Below are 25,967 nucleotides of genomic sequence, written 5' to 3'. Positions count from 1 at the left end.
CCGTCCGTCCATCCTTCCATCCATCCATCCATCCATCCATCCATCCATCCATCCTGTAACTATTTCCTGAGCCCCTGCTACTTGTCAGGCATCTTGCTACTGCTAAGGTTAGCACCTACTGGTACCTAGGTTCCTGTGGTTCACAGTCTATTGAGGGAGAAGGATACATTAGCAATCACTACCTAGTGTGATAAATGCCACGGTAGAGTTATATGTAGTTTACATGAGGATTCACTCTTGACGTTGCCCATTCTGAGTTTGGACAGATATATAATGACATCTATCCCTCCCTACAATATTCTCCAGAGTAGTTTCACTACCCTAAAGTCCCCTGTATTCCACCTTTTTATGCCCCTCTCCACATAAACCCTGGCAACACTTATCTTTGTATCATCTACATAGTTTCACCTTTTCCAGAATGTCATATAGTGGGAAATCATGCAGTACGTAGCCTTTCCAGACTGGCTTCTTTCATTTAGCAATATGTGTTTCCTCCATGTCTTTTCACGGCTTGGTACCTCCTTTCTTTTCAGTGCTGAATAAAATCCCATGGTCTGGATGTACTACCTTACTTACTCACCTCCTGAAGCATATGATGTGTCAATGCATGTTCATCAATTGTAACAAATGTACTACTCTGGTGGGGGATTTTGATAGGGAGTAGATTCATGTGTGGAAGTAGGTGGTTTATGAAAAATTTCTGCACTTTCTTCTCATTTTGCTGTGAACATAAAACTGCTCTAGGGGTACCTGGTGGCTCAGCAGGTTAAGTCTCTGCCTTCAGCTCGGGTCATAAGCCCAGGGTCCTGGGATCAAGCCCTGCATCGGGCTCTCTGCCAAGCTTCCCTCTCTCTCTGCCTGCCTCTCTGGCTGCTTGTGATCTCTCTCTCTCTCTGTCAAAAAAATAAATAAATAAAATCTTAAAAAAAAAAAAAGAAAAAACTGCTCTTAAAAAATTGTCTTAGAAAGAATGGGGGGTTAGGGGGATAGGAGAAGAATAAATGAAACAAGATGGGATTGGGAGGGAGACAAACCATAAGTGACTCTTAATCTCACAAAACAAACTGAGGGTTGCTGGGGGGAGGGGGGGTTGTGAGAGGGGGAGTGGGGTTATGGACATTGGGGAGGGTATGTGCTATGGTGAGTGCTGTGAAGTATGTAAACCTGGCGATTCACAGACCTGTACCCCTGGGGATAAAAATACATTATATGTTTATAAAAAATAAAAAAATAAATAATTTTTTAAAAATTGTCTTAGAAAGAAGGCAGGCGGGATCTGGATGGCTCAGTGGGTTGAGCGTCCAACTCTTGATCTCAGCTCAGGTCTGGATCTCAGGGTCGTGAGTTCAAGCCACATTTTGGGCTCCATGCTGGTTGTGGACCTACATAAAAAAAGAGAGAGAGAGAGGGAAAGAGACTGGTTCTGGGTGTTTACTGCCTTTGCAAACATAAGCTGTGTGTCTAAAGCTCAATAGCTTAGACAAGTTGACTTACGTAAGCATCGGTGTAGTAGAACTTGTAATTCTCCACGAGGTTTTAATCCCCAAATAGAAAAAAAGGACATGAAAACATTTTTAAAATCTATACTTTAATGTAATGGGCTATTAGTATCAGAAGTTTAAATTTTTTAAAAAAAGAAGTTTAAGTTAGGGGTGCCTGGCTTGCTCAGTCAGAAGAGAGTAAGAACCTTGATCTCAGGGTCATGAGTTCGAGCCTCACATTGGGTATAGAGATTACTAAAAATAAATAAATAAAACTTTAAAAAGAAAAGAAGGCTTAAATTAGAAAAAGTACATAATTTGAAGTGTGCTTAGGGTATTTTATTTTCACATCATCTATAGAATTGTCATTTTCCCCCATTATTAAAAATAAGCATAAAAAATAAGCATCATAATTCATTATGATATTAATTAATTTATTTTTTCAGCGTAACATTATTCATTGTTTTTGCACAACACCCAGGGCTCCATGCAAAACGTGCCCTCCCTATTACCCACCACCTGTTCCCCCAACCTCCCACCCCTGACCCTTCAAAACCCTCAGGTTGTTTTTCAGAGTCCATAGTCTCTTATGGTTAGCCTCCCCTTCCAATTCATTATGATATTAAAAATTCTATTTTGGGGGCAACTGGGTGGTTCAGTCATTAAAAATTCTATTTTTAAAAAGGTATTTAATCTTATAGGTTAACACAATTCCAAATAATTTGATTTAAAAGACTTGTCCAGGTAAAATAAATAAGATCTACTGTCACTCAAGAATTATGTGTGTTATGTTCAGGGATCACTAACAAAATTCCCCCAGATGGTAATGGGGAGAGATGTTTCATAATGACCTTTTAAAGCTGTATTTTTTCTTCAGAGAGTCACTTCGCATATTAAACATGTAAGGGTAATCCTTACTTGCAAAGGAATCATGTTCTCTGCCATTTTACTATTAAAATACCAGGCTCTCTCCACAAAGCTTTCATTTTTTTTTTCATTTTTGATAAAGCCACGAGTACAAAAAATATTTTAATTTCCTCTTTGCAAGAAGTGTAAATGTGATGCAATGTATGGCTTTTTTGTCTGAGAACCTTGAAGGAAAGATGAGAGACTGGCAAACTGGAGAATGAATGCACCATCTAGAGATGGCCATATCTACCAACTGTTGCTGTAAGACAAGATTGAGCTTGTGTTCATAGAATGTCTAATTTTTCATATAAAGTTATAAATATGCATTTTATGCACATTTTCCCAATTTTAAAAATGGACAAATTAAAAAAATTGTAAACACTGGATCAGATTAAGCCTTTAGCTTTCTGATTTGCAGTCTCTGGAATATATCATAGTCTAGACTCTGGGATTTTAAGTCAAAAAATCTGTGTCTTAATCCTGCCTTTGCTACTTATTAAACTCAGTAAAAACTTGGATAAAGCAATCTCATTTCACTAATCACAAAAGTCATAGTAATTTGTTCACTAGACTTATTTTTCTCAAGATACTATTGTAAGTTTTCTAAGCATAAAAACTTTAAAAGATATTTTAAATGAAAACTTAATGCATTTGCCATCTAGGTTACACTTTTAACGTATTACTACACATGCTCTATAAAACTCCTATCCATCTACCCAGTCATCAGTCTGCCTTCCCTTTTGGCTTAGTTTCAGAAGAGTTGCAGACATCTCTGTGCATCCTTCATTGGATTGTCTTGAGGAATAAATGGTGCACAAAAGGCATCAAACACATCTGGCACATAGATAAGCATTAGAATCAAAATAGCCCTTCCCTCCATCTGTGTTTACTATGTGTAGCTTGAAAGTCACTGGACCTACTAAGCATATGTGTTTTAGACTGAAGGAAGAGGGATATTTCTACATAACTTTTTTATCAAAATCCTGCTAGCCCCTACCTTTGAAATGTATTCAGAACCTGGACTTCTGGTTGCAGCCAAAATAGTAATCCTCCTTCTTATTAATACACACACACACACACACACACACACACACACACTTTACACATGGTAAACCTGGGAAGACTGTACAAATTGGAAATAAGACTGGCTCAGAGAGGAATGACACTGTGGTGAGTTCCGTGAACTTCTAGCCCCACTAGAGACAAGGAGGCAGAACAAAATAGTTTAAGACAGTGCTAGTCAGCACCCTATTTTCACTTCCTCATTGGTGTAAGTGGACCCATAGGGAGCTAAGCTTCTACCCCTACTAAGAGGCAGTGAGGTAGAGTGAGTAGAATACTAGTTAGTACCCCACTTTCCTCCCTGGTGTCACTAAGAACAAGTAGGGAGCTAAATATCCATCTTATTTGGAAATGTAGACTATACCTGAACTGATCCACAACCTGTATAAAACTACAGTTAAGTAGGATATAGCATTTTACACTCTAACACCCAAATGTCCTGTGTATAATAAAATAAAATCACTTCTCATACCAGGAAGAGCTCAGCTTGAATGATGAAAGATAACCAATAGGTACCAACAGTGAGATAACACAGGTGTTAGAATTATTTGACAAGAATTTTAAAGTACTCATCATGCTTCAGTAAGTGATTACAAATACACCTAAGTAAATGGAAAAAGAAATGAAAGTCTCAGCAAGGGAAAAGGGGATACAAAGAAGAACCAAATGGAATGTTAAAGCTCAAAAATGCAAAAACCAAGGTTAAAAAACTCATTGAGTGGGCTCAAGAACAGAATAAATAGGACAGAAGAAAGAATCACTGAATGTGAACATAAACAGAAATTACTGTCTGGACAGAGAGAAAAGACTGACTGGAAATGTCCCCACTGCCTACCACTTCCTTCAATTCCAGCCTCAGCCAAGCTACTATTTTGCCTGCATATAGCCATTAGACACATAATTGATACCACTTTTTCAAACTTTGTTCCTTGGATCTTTTTTATACCAAAGTAACTATTTAAAAACCTAAATTACATCAAGTAATCTTCTTTTACATGGCTCCCCATTTTGTCAGAGTAAAAATCAGTTTTAGAATGATGTGCAAGACCCTTCAGGATTTGTCCCCTGTTGTCTCTTTGCCTGTGGTAGGCAAAATTCTAAGATGGCCCCATGATTTCTAGCCATGATGTTACTCCCACAATTAAATTATCTTACATGGCAAAAGAATTTGCAAATGTACTTATGGTTACGAATCACTTGATTTTAAGTGAGGGAGATTATCTGGGTGGGCCTAACCAAATCACACAAACCATTGAAAAGCCAAAAGTTAGATCTAGCTACTTGTGGAAGAGGAAGCCACAGAAATTCCAAATGAGAAAGGGATTCAGAGTGTCATTGCCATCTTGAAGATAGAGGTTGCCCCATAGCAAGGAATGTGAGTAGTCTCTAGAACCTGAGAGAGACCCCCAACTGAAGCCAGCAAGGAAACAGGGAGCTCAGTCTTCGTGGTGGTTAATTCTATATGTCATCTTGACAGGGCATCCACATATTGAGTTAAATGGGGCACGGATATTTGATTTGCGTGTAAATTTTCTGAGTACTTGGAACAATTCCTGGTATAGTAGTGCTTACAAAGTATTTGTAGAATAAAATAAATTAACTCTATGTCAAGTTGCCTTGGACTTAAATCATTACGTTGTAATATTTATGGTCCAAGGTGTATGTGCATTTTATATCCTTCCTCAAAACTAGGCTAAACACAGCTATATAACACATTGCTTTGTACATGGGAATGTGATAACAAATAATAGACTATATGTAGTTATTAGTATAAAAATATATTGGATGGCAGGGTGCCTGGGTGGCTCAGTTAGTTAGGTGGCTGCCTTCAGCTCAGGTCATGATCCCAGGGTCATGGGATCAAGCCCCACATGGGGCTCCTTGCTCAGCAGGGAGCCTGCTTCTCCCTCTCCCTCTGCCTGACTGCCCGCCTCTCCCCCGCTTGTGCTCTCTTTCACTATCTCTCTGTCAAATAAATAAAATCTTTTTAAAAAATATATTGGATGGCTCTGCCATTCTTATATCATTAAGTGCAGGAAAGTATAAGAGAAACTTCAATGTGAAACTGGGGTACTTATGAGAGGAGGGTAGGTGATATGAAAGGTTTACAGAACACATTTCTAAAACTACTTAAGAAAGCAGATCTAGGGGGCTCCTGGGTGGCTCATTCATTAAGCATCTGCCTTCAGCAGCCTATAATCGAGCCCCCCTTCAGTTCCCCTGGGCTTGTGTTCCCTCTCTTACTATCTCTCTCTGTCATAAATAAAATCTCCAAAAAAAGAAAAGGAAATAGAACTGGATGACTTCTAAGATCCCTTGAAATGCTATATTCCATAGTTATCTAGCCTCCACTCAAGTAACTAATGGCTCAACATTTGATCATCTTTTTATTGATGACCCTGAAATTTGTAGTCCTCTTTGTGGATCCATATTCCTAACATCTTGTCTCTGACAACTTCCAAACATCACATGGATGACGCACCATTACCCGGAATGGAGCATGTCAAGATCATACTCATCCTCATGATTCTGGATTCCAATTTCCCCTCCTTTTGCTAATTAGATATTTTTCTCTCTCCTCTACTACCTGAGTCAGTCTCTGAATCCGGTTTTCCTTTCAGATTACCTCTCTCATATTGTCCTTCGTTTTCATTAACACTGCTGTCACCCTTGTTCATGCTCTCACTTCCTCAAGTCGGGATTATTTAAGCAACATCCTAACCGATTTTCCTACCTCACATCATATCCACACTCTCCCTCCAGCAATCCTACATATGACCATTTATTAATGTTCCTGAAATGGATTTAAATATTCTCAATGCCTCAAAATCTTCCAGTGAGTTTCCACTACTACAGGGTGAATTTTAATTAACAGTCAAACAAATCTGTAAGATATTTCCTGATCTGGCCTATTCAGTCAAGTCTCTTGTCCCCCAAATTCTCTTCCCTTTTTTGGACACATTCATCCTACTGAGCACTACTGTGGGTGCTCAGAAGAAGAGCAAGTGGGTGGGAGAGTGAAATGGGTGAAGGTGGTTGAAAGACACAACCTTCTAGTTCTAAAAGAAGTAAGTCCTGGAGACATGGTATTCAACATGGTGCATTATACTGCATTCTGTGTTTGAATGTTGCTGAGAGTAGATGTCAAAAGTTCTCATCACAAGAAAAAAATTGTAACTACATGTGGAGGAGGAGGTTAACTAGACTCATTCTGATGATCATTTCACAATATATGCAGATACCGACCTTACCTTGTACAGCTGAAGCTAAATAATGTTCTATGTCAATTATGTCTTAATTTAAAAAGATACAAGAACAGGTGTTTGAAACATAGAAAAAGTGGAAGTAAGGACAGTTTAAGAAAATGTTTTGGAATCAAGGAATGACTTTACATGGTATTTGGGCATTTGTTATAGTGAGAACCTCACTGTAGATCTGCCCTGATATTAGCATTTTTCTTGGAGTGCTGGTGAATCTTATTTTGGGAAGCCATTTCATCGGTGGTGAACTGTTGGTATATCTCAATGAAAGTAAAAGTGCCCTGAATCCTGAGTGGGTCCCACTGTGAGCTCTCTTTTCTCCTTGTTTCTTCAGGGAGCCCCGCAAGGTAGTCCTGCACAAAGGCTCCACTGGCCTGGGCTTCAACATCGTGGGCGGGGAAGACGGAGAAGGTATTTTTGTATCCTTCATTCTGGCTGGTGGACCAGCAGACCTGAGTGGGGAGCTCCAGAGAGGAGACCAGATCTTATCCGTGAGTATTTCTTCTTAATCTTCATGCCTCTGTATCTGACACCATTTCAGAAAAAATAGCTTTCAATTAGGACTCCAGAAGCACCTTCATTAAAAAGAGAAAATGGAGGAGAGCATTATGGCTTCCAGCACCTGTTGCGGTTTACATGGTGTTGAAGTGCTTGGTGCTTGTTACTCACTTCCCTCAGGTACAGGTAAAAGTGCTAATGTTTTCATGTAGATGTTATGAGACATATTTGCATCCAACAGAACATTGAGAACCATGCCTTCTTAAGGTATTATTTATTTTTAAAGCAGATTTTCCCCCCAAATCCATGACTCTAAAAACAGCACCTTTATAAGCATGTATTTTGTTGCATATACCTATATAAGAAAATACATAAAATATGCAGTTGGATGCCACTGGTAAGTGGTAGCAGCCGCACCATTTACCTAAATGCAAGAATTACCAGCAACAAGCTATGAGCACTTACTATTAACCAAGCATTTTATACACGTCATTTTATTTAAAAATTATATTAATTAAATTATATTATCTTATCTCCTATAATTTTTTATTCTCACAATCACCCTGAAAGTACCCCATGTTTGGATGAAGAAAATAAGGTTCAGAGAGTTTAAGTCAGTGACTATCTAACTAGAGAGAATAAGAACTTGGATTTAAATAATTGGGTTTTTTAAAAGATTTTATTTTTAAGTAATCTTTGCCCCCAACATGGGGCTCAAACTTACAACTTTGAGATGAAGAGTCATGTGCTCTACTGACTGAGCCAGCCAGGCACCCCTAAGCATTCAGTTTTAATGCCCATCACACCTGCCTTCTCTTTTCCCTCCTTCCCTCCTCACTCCTTCCTCCCTTCCATCTGTCTTCCCTCCTCCTTTCTTCTCCTTTCTTTTATTGGAATGTTTATTGCCTGCTTCTTTCCACTAGATCAAGCTTTCTTTCTGGTATAAACTCTGTGACAGGTAGTTAAAAACATACTGAGATTTTGGTAGTCAGGCAAATAATGAGAAATAATCTAAGGAGCCTAGCTCTTATGGCTGAGCTTACGGTTCATAACTCAAGGGAACAATGACTTTGTGGTTTGCATTGTTTTAGAAAAACTTGTCTTTGTTTTATAGCTGTGATTTATAACTAGAATTTTCCAAGTGACCTTATCTGTGTTAGCCATCGTGCCGTCCCCACCTTTCCCTCACACACACACCATACCTGTGTGATATAGTCAGTTGACCTGAGCAAAGTGTCCAGTGGTCTGAAGGGATAGCCTTGTCTTATATGTTCCGGTAGTTCTCCCATACATTAAGTCTCCTGCTTAGTCCTTAGCTAGCAGATGTCTGGATGGATTGAGTATGGGAGAAATAGGGTCAGGTTCCATGATAGGACCTTGTTTTGTCATCCAAGAGCTGACTGTCACCCCCTTGACTACTCTCCTCTGCACCCTTCTTCTACACTTAAATAATATATATCTTCCTGGACTTATAGTGGGGTTATATCCTGATAAGCCCATTGTAAGCTAAAAATATTATAGTCAAAAATTCATTTAGTAAACATGCTCAGAACACTCAAACTAGCCTGCTTTGGAGAAAAATCCCCTAAAACAAAGCCTATTTTACAATATTTTATAAGTGTTGACTATCTCATATAATTTGAATACTATACTAAAAATGAAAACAGAATGATCATTTAGGTGCAGAATGGTTGTAACTGTATCAGTTGTTCACCTTGATGATGGTGTGGCTGAGTGGGAATTGCCAGTCACTGCCCAGTATCACAAGAGTGTGTACACTGTATTGCTAACCTGGGAAAGGAGCAAAATTCACAATTCGAGGTACAGTTTCTAGTGAACATGTGTCACTTTTATACTATCATCAGAGTTGAAAATTTGTAAAATGAAATTGTCACTAACTCCAAGACCATCTGCATAAAATATAACTTACTTTTATTGACATGTCTTTCTTTTCTAAGTGGCAAAATCTCCCGGAAAGCAGGTTCTCCATCTTACATGGTTTTGTATCCTTGACATTTAAATCATGGTGGCTGGCACATAGCAGTCTCCCTAACAATGTCTATGGAATGAAAAGGTGTTGAACAAATGTGGTGATGCTTTACAGAGTCACTGTAGCCTCCCAGATGGATTCTGTACAATTCTAAACAGAGCACACTTACATAGTGTCATCATTCTGGCTCAAAATCTTTAGCCCAGGAACCACACTGTTACTTTGCCACAGTCAGCATTCACACTGGCACAGCACTTCCCACACACAAAGCGCTTTCACGTGCATTAATTCTAGGGGTTCAAAGAAATTCTAAGTATCAAGATCTAAGTTATTACTCTCACTTTCTTACATGAGGAAAAGGGGATTCAGAAAGGCTGAATGATTTGTCCAAAGCTCCACAAGCTGCTGACTATGATGTTAGACTCAAAAATCAAGTCTCCTGACCTCAAATCAGCGTTCTTTCTCTTCACAGCACAATCTCTTTTCAAAACCTGTCAACAGTCTCATTCCACATTTTCTTTTTTTTTTTTTTTTTTTTTTTTTTTTTTTTTTTTTTTTTTTTCTCATTTTATTTATTTTTTCAGCGTAACAGTATTCATTCTTTTTGCACAACACCCAGTGCTCCATGCAAAACGTGCCCTCTCCATTACCCACCACCTGTTCCCCCAACCTCCCACCCCTGACCCTTCAAAACCCTCAGGTTGCCCCAACCTCCCACCCCTGACCCTTCAAAACCCTCAGGTTGTTTTTCAGAGTCCATAGTCTCTTATGGTTCGCTTCCCCTCCCCAATGTCCATAGCCCGCTCCCCCTCCCCCAATCCCACCTCCCCGCAGCAACCCCCAGTTTGTTTTGTGAGATTAAGAGTCATTTATGGTTTGTCTCCCTCCCAATCCCATCTTGTTTCATTTATTCTTCTCCTATCTCCTACCCCCCCATGTTGCTTCTCCATGTCCTCATATCAGGGAGATCATATGATAGTTGTCTTTCTCCGATTGACTTATTTCACTAAGCATGATACGCTCTAGTTCCATCCACGTCGTCGCAAATGGCAAGATTTCATTTCTTTTGATGGCTGCATAGTATTCCATTGTGTATATATACCACATCTTCTTGATCCATTCATCTGTTGATGGACATCTAGGTTCTTTCCATAGTCTGGCTATTGTAGACATTGCTGCTATAAACATTCGGGTACACGTGCCCCTTCGGATCACTATGTTTGTATCTTTAGGGTAAATACCCAGTAGTGCAATTGCTGGGTCATAGGGTAGTTCTATTTTCAACATTTTGAGGAACCTCCATGCTGTTTTCCAGAGTGGTTGCACCAGCTTGCATTCCCACCAACAGTGGAGGAGGGTTCCCCTTTCTCCACATCCTCTCCAGCATCTGTCATTTCCTGACTTGTTCATTTTAGCCATTCTGACTGGTGTGAGGTGATATCTCATTGTGGTTTTGATTTGTATTTCCCTGATGGCGAGTGACGTGGAGCACTTTTTCATGTGTCTGTTGGCCATCTGGATGTCTTCTTTGCAGAAATGTCTGTTCATGTCCTCTGCCCATTTCTTGATTGGATTGTTTGTTCTTTGGGTGTTGAGTTTGCTAAGTTCCTTATAGATTTTGGATACTAGCCCTTTATCTGATATGTCGTTTGCAAATATCTTCTCCCATTCTGTCAGTTGTCTTTTGGTTTTGTTAACTGTTTCCTTTGCTGTGCAAAAGCTTTTGATCTTGATGAAATCCCAACAGTTCATTTTTGCCCTTGCTTCCCTTGCCTTTGCCGTTGTTCCTAGGAAGATGTTGCTACGGCTGAGGTCGAAGAGGTTGCTGCCTGCATTCTCCTCAAGGATTTTGATGGATTCCTTTCTCACATTGAGGTCCTTCAACCATTTGGAGTCTATTTTTGTGTGTGGTGTAAGGAAGTGGTCCAATTTCATTTTTCTGCATGTGGCTGTCCAATTTTCCCAGCACCATTTATTGAAGAGGCTGTCTTTTTTCCATTGGACATTCTTTCCTGCTTTGTCGAAGATTAGTTGACCATAGAGTTGAGGGTCGATTTCTGGGCTCTCTATTCTGTTCCACTGATCTATGTGTCTGTTTTTGTGCCAGTACCATGCTGTCTTGATGATGACAGCTTTGTAATAGAGCTTGAAGTCCGGAATTGTAATGCCACCAACTTTGGCTTTGTTCTTCAATATTCCTTTGGCTATTCGAGGTCTTTTCTGGTTCCATATAAATTTTAGGATTATTTGTTCCATTTCTTTGAAAAAAATGGATGGTATTTTGATAGGGATTGCATTAAATGTGTAGATTGCTTTAGGTAGCATAGACATTTTCACAATATTTATTCTTCCAATCCAGGAGCATGGAACATTTTTCCATTTTTTTGTGTCTTCCTCAATTTCTTTCATGAGTACTTTATAATTTTCTGTGTATAGATTCTTAGTCTCTTTGGTTAGGTTTATTCCTAGGTATCTTATAGTTTTGGGTACAATTGTAAATGGGATTGACTCCTTAATTTCTCTTTCTTCAGTCTTGTTGTTGGTGTACAGAAATGCAACTGATTTCTGTGCATTGATTTTATATCCTGACACTTTACTGAATTCCTGAACAAGTTCTAGCAGTTTTGGAGTGGAGTCTTTTGGGTTTTCCACATATAGTATCATATCATCTGCGAAGAGTGATAGTTTGACTTCTTCTTTACCAATTTGGATGAGCACTCAACGAGAAAAACATGCAGCCAAGAATACTCTATCCAGCTAGGCTATCATTGAAAATAGAAGGAGAGATCAAAAGCTTCCAGGACAAACAAAAACTGAAAGAATTTGCAAACACCAAACCAGCTCTACAGGAAATATTGAAAGGGGTCCTCTAAGCAAAGAGAGAGCCTAAAAGTAGTAGATCAGAAAGGTACAGAGACAATATACAGTAACAGTCACCTTACAGGCTAATAATGGCACTAAATTCATATCTCTCAATAGTTACCCTGAATGTTAATGGGCTAAATGCCCCAATCAAAAGACACAGGGTATCAGAATGGATAAAAAAACAAAACCCATCAGTATGTTGCCTACAAGAAACTCATTTTAGACGCGAAGACACCTCCAGATTTAAAGTGAGGGGGTGGAAAACAATTTACCATGCTAATGGGCATCAGAAGAAAGCTGGAGTGGCAATCCTTATATCAGATCAATTAGATTTTAAGCCAAAGACTATAATAAGAGATGAGGAAGGACACTATATCCTACTCAAAGGGTCTGTCCAACAAGAAGATCTAACAATTTTAAATATCTATGCCCCTAACGTGGGAGCAGCCAACTATATCAACCAATTAATAACAAAATCAAAGAAACACATCAATAATAATACAATAATAGTAGGGGACTTGAACACTCCCCTCACTGAAATGGACAGATCATCCAAGCAAAAGATCAACAAGGAAATAAAGGCCTTAAATGACACACTGGACCAGATGGACATCACAGATATATTCAGAACATTTCATCCCAAAGCAACAGAATACACATTCTTCTCTAGTGCACATGGAACCTTCTCCAGAATAGATCACATCCTGGGTCACAAATCAGGTCTCAACCGGTATCAAAAGATTAGGATCATTCCCTGCATATTTTCAGACCACAATGCTCTGAAGCTAGAACTCAATCACAAGAGGAAAGCTGGAAAGAACCCAAATACATGGAGACTAAACAGCATCCTTCTAAAGAATGAATGGGTTAACCAGGAAATTAAAGAAGAATTGAAAAAATTCATGGAAACAAATGATAATGAAAACACAACAGTTCAAAATCTGTGGGACACAGCAAAGGCAGTCCTGAGAGGAAAATATATAGCGGTACAAGCCTTTCTCAAGAAACAAGAAAGGTCTCAAGTACACAACCTAACCCTACACGTAAAGGAGCTGGAGAAAGAACAAGAAAGAAACCCTAAACCCAGCAGGAGAAGAGAAATCATAAAGATCAGAGCAGAAATCAATGAAATAGAAACCAAAAAAACAATAGAAAAAATCAATGAAACTAGGAGCTGGTTCTTTGAAAGAATCAATAAGATTGATAAACCCCTGGCCAGACTCATCAAAAAGAAAAGAGAAAGGACCCAAATCAATAAAATCATGAATGAAAGAGGAGAGATCACAACTAACACCAAAGAAATACAGACAATTATAAGAACATACTATGAGCAACTCTACGCCAACAAATTGGACAATCTGGAAGAAATGGATGCATTCCTAGAGACATATAAACTACCACAACTGAACCAGGAAGAAATAGAAAACCTGAACAGGCCCATAACCAGTAAGGAGATTGAAACAGTCATCCAACATCTCCAAACAAACAAAAGCCCAGGGCCAGACGGCTTCCCAGGGGAATTCTACCAAACATTTAAAGAAGAACTCATTCCTATTCTCCTGAAACTGTTCCAAAAAAATAGAAATGGAAGGAAAACTTCCAAACTCATTTTATGAGGCCAGCATCACCTTGATCCCAAAACCAGACAAGGACCCCACCAAAAAAGAGAACTACAGACCAATATCCTTGATGAACTCATTCCACATTTTCTTATCTCACAGCACTGCTCTGTGTGCTCACTCAGGAACACACAGAACTATAAAGGACTAGTACTTCCAGGTTACTTTTGAGTCAGTCACTGTTATAATGAATTTAATCTTATAACCACCCTAGGCCCTGTTATGCTCATTTTTTAAGTAAGTTTTACGCCCAACGTGGGGCTTGAACTCACAATCCCAGATCAAGCATTAGTCACTCTACTGACTGAGCCAGCCAACCCCCCTCCATTATGTTCGTTTTAAGGGTAAAGACACTGAGTCACAGAGATGACATTAGACTCTGTTTAAATGAGAAATCCATAGGTTTTATTTGTTTTAACTTCCAGGCATGTGGTAGAAAAAGTGATGAGCTGTAATCTTATGACTCAACAAAGAAAATTCCCAAGCGTTTCGGTTTTCAAAAGTAGATGTATCCATTTAAATACTGCCAGAACCACATACTAAAAGAAAGCAACCAATTAGACTTACAGTCTTCTTAGAGATTACAATCCATAGAATATTACAATAGTCTCTGATATTCAGATATCATCCTTTCTTATGTATAACATTTACAAAGTCAGTTCAATGATAAAAATATTACCTGCTTTTCACAATTGAAAAAGAAGAGGGAACATTTCTCTTTTTTAGTTTGCAAAAAGTTATTTAAACTGTGGCTAAAAATTGGCTAGTTTAAAAAAAAAAGAGAGAAAATTGGCTAGTTTTAAGGCTCGGTATTGGAATTTCATGGGTTAATAGTGAAAGAAAAGAATAAATAGGCTCCAAAAGCTCAAACATTACAATATGGAAGGAAAACAGCAGAACAAAATTATTAACAATGGAATATGGAAGATATGATATTTTACATCTACAGCTTACACTGGATATATAAGGACAAGCTATACCTTCCTGGAAAACACAAGACCAAAAACTCTAAATAGCAGTCAAAAGTTAAACACAGATTCTATTACTAGATCTTATAAGATTATTTTGTAAATAATGTATGCTAATGGTAATGCAATTAAGTTTAGAAAACAGAATTAGAATCCCCAGGGAGAAGCGCTAGGGAGTAGGTCTCTGTCCTCAGTTGGTCTTCATTGAGAAGAGACTTGAATAAGAGATAATTAACCTTCTAATCAGGGGCAGAATGTCCATGCCTGCATTCCAGAATTACTCTCCTACACAGACTATAGAGACTTCAGAGATAATTTATTTTATTAATGACTTAGTATGTGACAGATTTTGTACTAGGATTAGAGATTTCAAAGAATGAGCTAAATACCCTGTCCTTAAAATATTCACAGCCTAAAGGCAAATATATCAATATATCAATTATATGTGAATATATAGACGTGGTTACAGGTATAGATGTAGATATAGTATAGATGAAGATGGCATATTGAAGAAAGAAAGGAGACAAAGCACTTCAGCATATCATATTGTAAATACTCAGTCAACACTGCAATTACTAGTAACAACTTTGCCTTAAGAATGTGTCCAGTGGTTTTTGTTTGTTTATTTGTTTTTTTAAGTGTCAGATCCATGTCTAAAGGCCTCTTTTACGGAGTTTGAGTTGTTCCTTCTTTGGGACAGGGCTCGGGCTGGATGAGCATTTCCCAAAGTGTGTTTCACAGGACACTGGAAGAGCAGGATTGGATTAGGGGGCTACTGATAGACAGGGTTCCCTGCTACCATATTTCTTCGCCGAAGAACTTTTCAGAAACATCTGGTGTACCAGTATGTACTGGGGGGTCTTTTCAGAAGCAGTGTTTTCCCATACTTACTTGGCTATCAAACCCTCATATAAGGAGCACTTCACAGGACAAGAGTAGGAAATGCTGGAGTAGATATATTTCTAATTCCCATACTTGACTCTTTTCCTAAGGAGGTAGCCATACTTGCATATAAAGAAAAACCACCAGTCTTTTACTATGTTTAAGATTATGAGCGCCATCTAGTGTTTATGCATTGTCTAAACATGGCAACCTGAGAATGGAGTAGGGTTCCGAAGCTCCATTGTACAGCTTTATTAGCCTCCCCTCCCCCATCCCCACCAAAACTACAGAACTAAAGCAGCTAGGAAGCTGAAAGATAAAGAAATCATCACCATCGGCTACATTCTATACACGTACTGTGAGTGCTTGTTACTTTCTAATTTCCCCTTTATGTGTTCTATTTCTCGAGCATTTGTTGTAGAAAGTCTTATCCAGTAATTGAATCATATTCTTGAGATGCTGGTGGAAGAGAATTTAGGACATTCAGTGTGCAATCACATTAACAAGTGCAGTAGCCTCCTCAGGCATTCTTCCTGCAGAGGAAAGCATAAAAATTCTTCTGTTATTATTTGTTTCCGTGCTTTCTTATGAAAAATGGGGAGCAGAGCATGTAGAAGCCATACCCCTACAAAGAGATTCTTTTCTGTGTCACCAGACAATTGTAGTTTTTTCATGCCTTGGGAACCTCAGAAAGCACCCCAGCTGACCTTGCTAACTCCATAGCTCACTCTTGATGGACCTTAAGTATTTAACTAACCGTGTTCCAAGAGACATGGCTGGGAATAGCGAAAGGCTGCAGTTGTTGAGGTGAAGGTAAAATAAATAACTGCATTTTTACACTGAAATTGAAATTGTATTGTGGATTTAGAAAGAGTGAAAATGAGTCACAGATCACCTGGATGGTTCATTAATTCTCAGGTTACCTTACTATCTTCACGTTCAGGGCCCATTTGCCAGATCCTTGTTTCGTTACTCAAATAGAATGTGAGCACTGTATACACTATTCGTCATCCTGGGGTACTGATAAAGTCACCCTTCTCTTGTTACCTCAGATGACAACTCTGTATCATTTCCAATGTTATACCTGAAATCCAGCCCTCCTCCTGCCCTCCCCCAAAAGTCCCAAATTATCTCTTTGATTCCCTGAGGTGCTCTTCTTAAGAGCTTATAAAACCCTTCCCTCTCAGTGACCATGCAGTATGAACCATGTTCTTCCTCTCTGGCTCTGACCCCCAGTACAGGAGCAGTCTCCCCAGCTCTGTGCTGCTTTGTCCCCTTGTTTCAAAAGCACAACAGCTTAGACTAGAAGTCTCAAAAAAGCCTCTCACTTAAGCAACACCTTTAGCTTCTCTCCTACTCAACACTTTTAGTCACCAAAACCCAGCAAAACCTTCCCCCTTCCCCTAGCACTTCTCTGGCCGAGCTCCACCCATTCCCATCTTCCCCCACCAAAAGACAGACAAGAGTCAGAGACGAAAATGAGCTTAAACACAGCGGTATATGTTTCCAAACAGGAACGATGACACAACATCTGTATTTGGGTTAAGGGAGATTTCACAGCTTCCCCCAAGAAAATCTGTCCTCTGTATACAGCTTTGTAACCAGTGGCCCATCTTATAATTTTGCTCAAGGAAACAGTATTTGCTGATGGGAATTGGGAAATTTTTGGCACACTAAACAACAATGGATTTTTGTGCATCCCCACCCTACCCTCCTGCTCTCTCTCCTCAAGGTCTCAGAGACTTCCAGGTCCTCTCTCAGCCAGGGCACCCTACTAAGCAACTTCGAAGTAAAATCTAACCAAGCAGAACTGATGATGTTTTTGAAAAGATGAAGACTTCTTGCCACAACCCTGACTGATGAAATTCAGATTTCTGGCCCAGAGAGCATGCGAAGCCTGCCCCAGACCTCATGTGCCCATTCTAGACTTCGTCTGAATCCCACATTCTCTAGACTCACTGGTTCTTCAGTCTCTGGCTTTTGTCTCTGCATTGTAGAACTCACTCAGACTTCTCTCCACCTGCCTGGACTTGTCTTCAGGCCTACCTCCGAGCCCAAAAGCTCCCCTGCTCAAGGACCACCTCAAATAAAAACAGTGTGGCCAGTGAGAAGGCTCTTGGGGAGGGGCTTTTCCTCACCCTTGACTTCAGAGCCCCACCATCCAGGCTGACCCCTGGCCCACCCGCCAAAGGGTGGGGATTAGCAAGGTATAGCTATGCCCCCAAATCTTTTATTCCTGTAGATACCCAAGGATGCACAGACATCCCCCGTCCCATACCAACTTTCAACCTTTGGGGAGAGCGAGCCTTTCCAAAACCTATCTGATTATGTCATTTCTCCCCTTTTTTTAAAAAATTTTTCAGTGACTTTCTGTCATTCTTAAGATAAAAATCTAAAATTCTTAACATAGCCTACAAGGTTCTATAGAACCTGGTCCTGCCTGCCTCCCCAGCTGCGTATATGCTCTCATATATGTCCCAGCCAGCCTAACTCTTTTTTTTTTTTCCTCCTCCAGTCAGGGGTGCTACTCAAAATATTTAGCAACTTGGCACATGCAATTTAGCACCAGCCCATACAATGCATGACTGTAGTGCTGCAGCGACCGGATTGTGTGGAAGTGGAGTCTTCGGGCAGCCAGGGTTGTGGGTCACTGGGGAGGGCTCAGGGCACGAATTATTTATTGGTGATCCACATGGAAGTGTTTCACTGTTCTAACAAAAGAAATAGCCACTTTGATGGGTGCAAACGCCTGCCAGGCACCTGTGCATGTACTCAGTTTCCTCTGCAAAGCAATTCAGAGTGAGCAAGGGCCTTCTGTGACCTGAAGGGCTCCTGAGAACTTGTGCATTGCCCCAGACTCCTCTTGGGAACCATCTCCATCATCTGACTTCGAATCTGGCTGATGAATGATATCCATCAAATGAATAAAGCCAATAAACTTTATGGGCATGTTAGCAAAATGAAATTAGCATTGCTATTTCCTCATTCATTTCTTAAGTACTGCTCGTGATTATTAACACTCTCTGTGTCACATCTGGTAGAGATGGAGCAAGAATAGTGTCAGGAAACATGCACTTAAAGTCAGATTTCTAATAGGTAAACCACAGGACAGCTGTTTGGTGACTCAGATTTATGCAGCCTTCAAAAATCTGAACTTGATGATAACAGTTTCAATTTTTCTCAAAGAAATATGTCTACAAATGCCTTCTATATACTAGACCTGTGACGTGCTCCATGAAAAAAGGCTCATGATCAAATGAAGGATCTGAGAAGTCTTACAGCAAATAAAGAAGTGCTATTAAAGCATTTTTTTTCTAAATTTATCTGACTAAAGAATCTTTTTTCCCCTGGAATATAAATTACCATCTGATGGAATATACTTTTAGAAATTCTGCCTTAAACTCGTCTCCAGAAGAATTCATGCAAGTGTTTTATTAGGGAGAAGCAATATTTCCACAGTGAAACGTTATTTGCAGAGTTGGAATGTGCGGTAGAGAGAGTGTAACTCAAATACCTTAGACAAAAGAGGAAATCTGGAAAGATCCTCATCAGACAGAAATGTAAACGAGGAAGGGGTTTACGGAGCATTAGATAAAGGACATTCTTCACAGGGGACTTATTGACCTGCTCACATAAAATCAAGCTGCAGACATTCACTGAGCATCTACTAAGTGCCAAAAACTACAGGACATTAAGGGTCCAACATGAGAAATATAGCTCTGTCCTTAGTGAACATTCAGGCCCATATGGGGAGACACACACATAAATAGGTTGTTTCCATTATGATGTGGGAAGTGCTGATGGTAAGTTCTGGGGAAGCACGTGGGCACAAAGAGGCTATCATTAGCCAGTCCTGGGAATGTGAGAAGGCTCTCCATAGGAGATGCTTCCCAACAAAGACAAAGCAAGAACAGTGGAGAATTCAGGATAAAATGCCTAGTGTTTATTGAGTATCTCCTCAGTACCATGTAGCATAATGTACAGAATGTACAGAATGTACACAGAATTCTAGCAACAACCTTGTCAGGTTGAGACTCAGAAACGTGAAATGGTTTGCCCATCATTACACAGCTAATCGGCAAGGACAATGGTAATAGAAGCCCTTTTATTTCTTTTTTTTTCTTTTAATATTTTATTTATTTATTTATTTGACAGATCACAAGTAGGCAGAGAGGCAGCAGAGACAGAGGGGGAAGGAGGCTCCCTGCTGAGCAGAGAGCCCGATGTGGGGCTCGATCCCAGGACCCCGAGATCATGACCTGAGCCAAGGGCAGAGGCTTTAACCCACTGAGCCACCCAGGCGCCCCTGCTCTTTTGTTTCTGATGTCAAAGTTGTGCTCTTTCTGTAATGGCAGCCTTCAGAAGGAACATTGAATTTGTCCGTTTGCTTATTTCTGAGGCTGTCCACTCTTTACGTCCATTTAGTGAGAAATACATAAATGCCTGAAATAATGGAGCATTTCCAAAGAGATCTGTGAGCCACCAGAGGAAGTCATTGTACATAGAGATTCTAGAATTGAGGTGATTTAGAAGCAACATCTGGATTCTCTGAAGCTTCCCTTGAGGGCAAGGACTATGTCTGATTCATCTCTCCATCCCATTGCTTAACAGAACCCAGTTCCTGAGCACATGTTTTGTGAATGAATGAAAGACTCATCCTTGCCCACTTCTCTGAGGGCACCTGGGAATCCCAGAGCTCCTCTCAGATGTATTTATCCCAACTCATGGCCCTGTCCTGAAGATTCAGAATATCTTAAAACTTTTAGCTTTCTGGCCAACAGAATATTTTCCAAATCAGACAGAGCCTTTCCCAATGGACAAAAAGGAATTCTAGATTAGGAAAATATTAAATAAATATTCTATTACATGCTAAATGTGATGTTTAATTTTATTTTTTTTAAGATTTTACTTATTTATATGAGAGAGTGAGCCAGAGAGAGAAAAAAAAAGAGAGCACAAGCAGGGGGAGCATCAGAGGGAGAGGGACAAGCAGACTCCCCACTGAGTGGGGAGCCTCACGTGGGGCTCAATTCCAGGACCCCATGATCATGACCGGAACCAAAGGCAGATGCTTGACTGACTGAGCCACCCAGGCACCCCATGTGGTATTTAATTTTAAAATGCATTTATAATATATACTCTCCTTCCAAAAAGATATCTAGGTGATGAAGAGTTCCTATATAAGCTTCAAGGGGTGAACACTTGATCCTAAACCATCTCCACGTAAGCATTGAAAACCCTCTGTCAGAGCTGACTCCTGATAAAGAGAAATCCTGGCACAGATCTCAGGTTGAAAGGAAGGAATGTTCCTTAACTGAAAATGGGCTGATTTTTAGCTCCAATTTGCTTTTGCCTCTGAGTAACCTACTTTGCTAGCTAATCTCTAATAACCCTTACATTTGCCTCACCATTTCTATGTACCAAGATCCTTACTGTGGACATTGTCTCATTTCATCTGCATAGCATTCCTTCAGGATAGATTGGAAAATGACCATTTGCCATTTTATACAGGAAGAAACTGAAGAGTTCAGTGATCTTCTAACCCAAAGCCAGCTGGACCCCAGGTGTAGGCCTCCTTCTGTCACAACCAGTTTCCTCACCTATAATGCTAACTACTCTAGGAGTGTGCCTGATGGGACATGGTTGGTGAATTTATTTGCTGGAGTTCTAGACTCCAGACAACAGACTTCTGGGTGACTTAAATGAAAAAAGAATTTGTTGGAGAAATAACAAATAGCTCCTTGGATCTTCAGCCAGCCTGGGCAACCAGGGTCAGAGGCCAGGGAGGAAACCCTGCAAAAGAACAGTCAGTTAAAGATGCTATCCTTGAGGCCATCACCACTGGCCACCTACCACCAAGCCACACTGCTGGAGGTGCTGTATTTAGTATTCATCCCCATTTCTGGCACTGGGCTCCTCCTAATGCTCTTGGAATTTTCTGATGAGGGCATTGAATAAAATAATGTATTTAAGCCATAGGCATAGTCCTTAATGAGAACTAATTATTCACTCATGCATTCATTAATTTATGCAACAGTTTATTCAGGAGTCATTGTGTGCCAGGCATTATTATAAGTATTAGGAATATAAAAGTTAAAAAAAAAAAAGGAAACAAATTGCTGCCTCATGGTACTTAAGTTCTAGTGTGGAAAAGCAACCAATATAGTTTTTAAGTAATGGTCAAGTAAACTATAGAATCTATTAGAGGGTATGGAAAACCAATGGAGTAGTGTAAAGGGAATTGGAGTGTGGAGAGAGGAGTTGAAGTTTAAAGAAGGTCAGGTCCAGGTGGGTTTCCCTGAGAAGGTGACATGATAACAAAGACTCAAAGGAAGGGAGTGTGGGCCATGCAGTTATCTGGAGTGGTTCCAGACAGGGAACAGCCAGCATCAAGTCTGTACGAGCTGCATGCCAGTGTATTGAGGAAGCCACTGGGGTGCGCAGAGGGGAGAAGAGCAGGAAGTGAGGACGAGGAGTAGTGGGCAGGTCCCAGAGAGCACAGCCTCACCTCTGCAACAGCTTGACTTTCACTCTGAGAAAATGAAGAGCCATGGAGGATTATAAACAGAACAGTGACGTGATAGGAATTCACTTACATTTTAAAAGGATCACTCTGCCTGCTGTGTTGACAGTGGGACCGAGGGACAAGGATGGAAGCAGGAGGCAAGCTTGGAGTGTACATGAATAATCAGCGTGAGGGGCAGTGGAAGAGAGGACAACTGTGGTAGAAGTGGAGGGAGTGATGCCGGGTTTGTTTAAAAGGGAGAGTTAGCAGATCTCCTGAGAGACTGGATGTGGGGGAAGAGAGAAAGGAAGGGACAGAGGATGACTGCAAGGTTTTCTGCCTGAACATGAGAGAAGCAGAGAGACACTCCTCTCAGTGGAGCAGGGAACAGGTAGATACAGGCTGAGCCTGTAGCCCACAACGGTCCTCCTCGGGGAGAAGAGGAGGAACCAGCAAAGTAGGAGTAATCAGGTAGGACCCAGGAGCCAAGAAGAGAAAGGTTTTCCAGAGAGAAGAACCAACTGCTCCAAATGCTGTTGTCAGTCACTTATGATGGGAACTGAAAACTAACTGGTGAACTTAACAACACGGAAATTGCTGATTCAAATCAAAAAGCAGTGTCTGTGGTATAATTGGGTGAGAATCCATGCAAGGCAGATTTCTGAGGGGAAGGGAGGAGAGGTGTTAATGGCTGTGGTTGCAGATCTCTCCTTTGAGTTTTGCGGAGGAGACGAATGGAATGGAATGGCCCCTAGCAGGCAGAGTTTGTTTATTTTTTATAGCGATGTTTTTTATGTGGGTAGAAACAGTGTTTGTTGATGTAGAGAGGGGAAAATTCGTGGTTTATTTATCAATTCACCTAAATATATGTGTATTGAGTAGAAGAAATGGAAAATATTATATACATGACTGCTGTTCTTGTGTAATTCTTGGATTTGTTCAATACCTCCTATTGATCCACTGTGTTTATTGCTGTAATTCCCAGCTTCTAAACGGTTCTGACACTTCATAGGTGCTGAATATGAAAACATAACTCAAATACTATGCCAGGGGCTATAGGGAAGAGGGAGGTGAACCAGACATTGATCCCCAACTTCACGGGTACTAATCTAGTAGAGACACAGAACATGGGTTATAGTGCTTGGCAGATGTGATAGAAAGAAACAACCACTTTATTTTAGTCTTCCCCTCCTATTTGTTGTTTATTTTTTAAAAGATTTCATTTATTTATTTGACAGAGAGAGAGTGAGCGGAGCAGCAGCCAGAGGGAGAGGGAGAAGCAGGCTCCCCGCAAAACAGAGAGCCCAAGGCAGGGCTCGATCCCAGGACCCTGGGATCATGACCTGAACTGAAGGCAGACACTTAATTAACTGACTGAGCCACCCAGGCGCCCCCTGTTTGTTGTTTAAAATAATAAGTTCCTTGATAGCACGCATCACCTTCATCATCATCATCATCATCCTCACCACCACTGCCACTACCCTACCAGCGTTCATGTCCCCACATAGAGCCACCATTTTCAATAACTGACACAAAAAAGGAGAGTCAGTGAGCACCCATCAGCAGCACTCCACCTTTGTGTAAGTTCCTTTCCTTTCTACTACCCCAAATTTCCAAGGGAGGCTTTGGCCTTTTCTCTGCTTCCTAACTTCCACCCAGGTTCTAAGCAACTGCAGGACTTGAAACAGCAGTCATGGGTCACGAGGTATGAACTTCCAACCAGTGCATACCTCGGGGGGACCCACCAACTTCATGCAGGCTAAGGGAGAAAAGAGACACGTGCAGAATGGGAATAGGATCCTCCTGAGACCAGTGTGAAGATCATGATGACATGGAAACTTTAAGAATAAAGAGTTAGGGGCACCTGGGTGGCTCAGTTGTTAAGCATGAGCCTTTAGCTCTGGTCATGATTCACGGGTCCTGAGATGGAGCCCCCGCACTGGGCTCCCCGCTCAGCGGGGAGCCTGCTTTTCCCTCTTCCATTTCCCTTGCTTGTGTTCCTGCTCTCTCTGTGTCCCTCTCTGTCAAATAAATAAATAAAATCTTCAAAAAAAAAAAAAAGAAGAAAGAGTTAAATAGCAGGATCTTTGCCCTCCCATCTAATGGCAGATTGGAGCAGGGAGAAGGAAGACAAATCCTTAAATAAGACCATATTAAGGGGCATAAGAAACTAGGAGAGTGTGCTCGGGTAATAAAGAGAATCTTGGGAAAGAGAAAGGAATAAGAATAGACAGATACTACAATAGTCTAGATGCTATAAATTGTCCCCTACAGAAAATCCTATCTTCTATCATCTCATGGAAATTCCCGTGCTGGTGGGGGGTACGGTGTTCATGCTCTGAAATTGCAATGTCTGAAAACAGCTGAGAATTGCTAAAAGCAAAATTCCTAACCTATAGTAGATGCGTAGTACATTTTTAAAATTAAATTATAAAAATATCAGGAAGGAAGGAATAAGGATGATATTTGAGGCCATAGACTGCTATAAATGATTTTATTTTTATTTTTTAAAGATTATATGTATTTGAGAAAGAGCAAGAGAGAACATGAACCGGGTGAAGGGCAGAGAAAAGCAGAATCCCTGCTGGGCAGTGAGCCTGATGCGGGACTTGATCCTGGGATTCTGGGATCATGACTTGAGCCAAAGGCAGCCACTTAACCAATAGAGCCACCCAGATACCCATAAATGGTTTTAATTATTAAGATCAATTATAGATAGAGAAGTATGAGAGACTGATTTGGTGAAAACTAACCAGACAAAGCACCTCAGATAATCACCAGGTGAACAGTTATTACAGATAAGAGCTTTAAGAGTTCAGAGGAGGGAGAAATTTATTGATCAGGGAGGAGGCCAAATTAAAGAACATACAAAAGACCCCAAAGCCTTAAGTGGGCTCAGGTACACATGGAGACAGCCTCTCCCCTCCTCCCCACAGTTCAGTGATGCCTTTTATATGTTTTCCTTTTGTTCTTGGTTTGTTTTCACAAATATTTCCTCAATGGAGTTCCTTGAGGATAGAAATATGTCTTGACCATAACTGCATTCCAGGGCCTAACCCAGAGCTAGAGGTGCTGGTGAGCAGTGAATAAGTTAGTGAATGAAAGAACTTGAAGAAACCTTCCCTAGGAAAAGAAAACCCTTTGAAGGTTTTGTTCCAAACTGTTCCCTGAAATGCACAGATGACTTTTTTTTTTTAAGTTGTTAGTGTCATCTATGATCCTACACATTGCCTCTGTTTTCCATTTTAAGCGTTTGGGAGAGAAAATAAAGCTGAAAATGTTAGAGGAAAATGACTGAAGTGTGGGTCAGTGGATGGTTTGCCAAGGGTGGCAGAAGCAGCTCTCTCTGGACTGCTTATTTATTGTGTTTTTGGAATGTCAGGACACCCACTCGCACATCAGTAAACCAATAGGAAAGAAAATATCCCTTCCTCAATCCCCAGGCCCATATTATTATCTGCTCCAGGAGAGATGATCTCCAGGGGTTCTTTTCACTGGAAACATCTACTCTCTTGTCCCCAAAGCCCTCAAGACAAGATAAATCACTCTGAAGACAGGCACTAAGGTCTGAACTCTTCAGTCAGAACCGTATTTATCTTGGTCCTTACATAACGATGCATTTGCTTAGGTATCATCAATCTAGTGGCGCTGCATGATACCAAGGATAATAACTGATAGTTTGTGAATACTTTCTGGTTTACAGAGCAATTTTATGTTTTAATTTTCAAAGCAAACTTGCAAGAGGCAGGGGACGCACCATTATTAAAAATCGTAATTTTCATGAAGAATTTAAGACACATAGAATTTAAATAGTACATCCAAAGTGGTCAAATTAAATGGGAACCTGAATTCTTAGTTGCTTTTATATATATATTTATTATTTTATATATATATTTATATATATATATGTATATAAAAGCAACTAAGT

The 25,967-nt window shown here is 40.3% G+C and overlaps 1 protein-coding gene across 13 annotated transcripts in view; it reads left to right on the top strand.

Moving 5' to 3' along the window:
- The window catches only part of DLG2 (discs large MAGUK scaffold protein 2), a 1,573,258-nt gene that overhangs the window by 1,204,554 nt on the left and 342,737 nt on the right, over positions 1–25,967 (top strand). For all 13 annotated transcript variants that reach the window (XM_046015622.1, XM_046015636.1, XM_046015625.1 and 10 more), the window contains one exon: positions 7,047–7,203. In XM_046015622.1, the coding sequence (XP_045871578.1) occupies positions 7,047–7,203 (157 nt within the window). The remainder of the gene's footprint in view (positions 1–7,046; positions 7,204–25,967) is intronic.

This window comes from Meles meles, chromosome 8 (genome assembly GCF_922984935.1).
Source record: "Meles meles chromosome 8, mMelMel3.1 paternal haplotype, whole genome shotgun sequence".
Taxonomy (NCBI): Eukaryota; Metazoa; Chordata; class Mammalia; order Carnivora; family Mustelidae; genus Meles; species Meles meles.
This window is presented reverse-complemented; position numbering and strand designations above follow the sequence as displayed.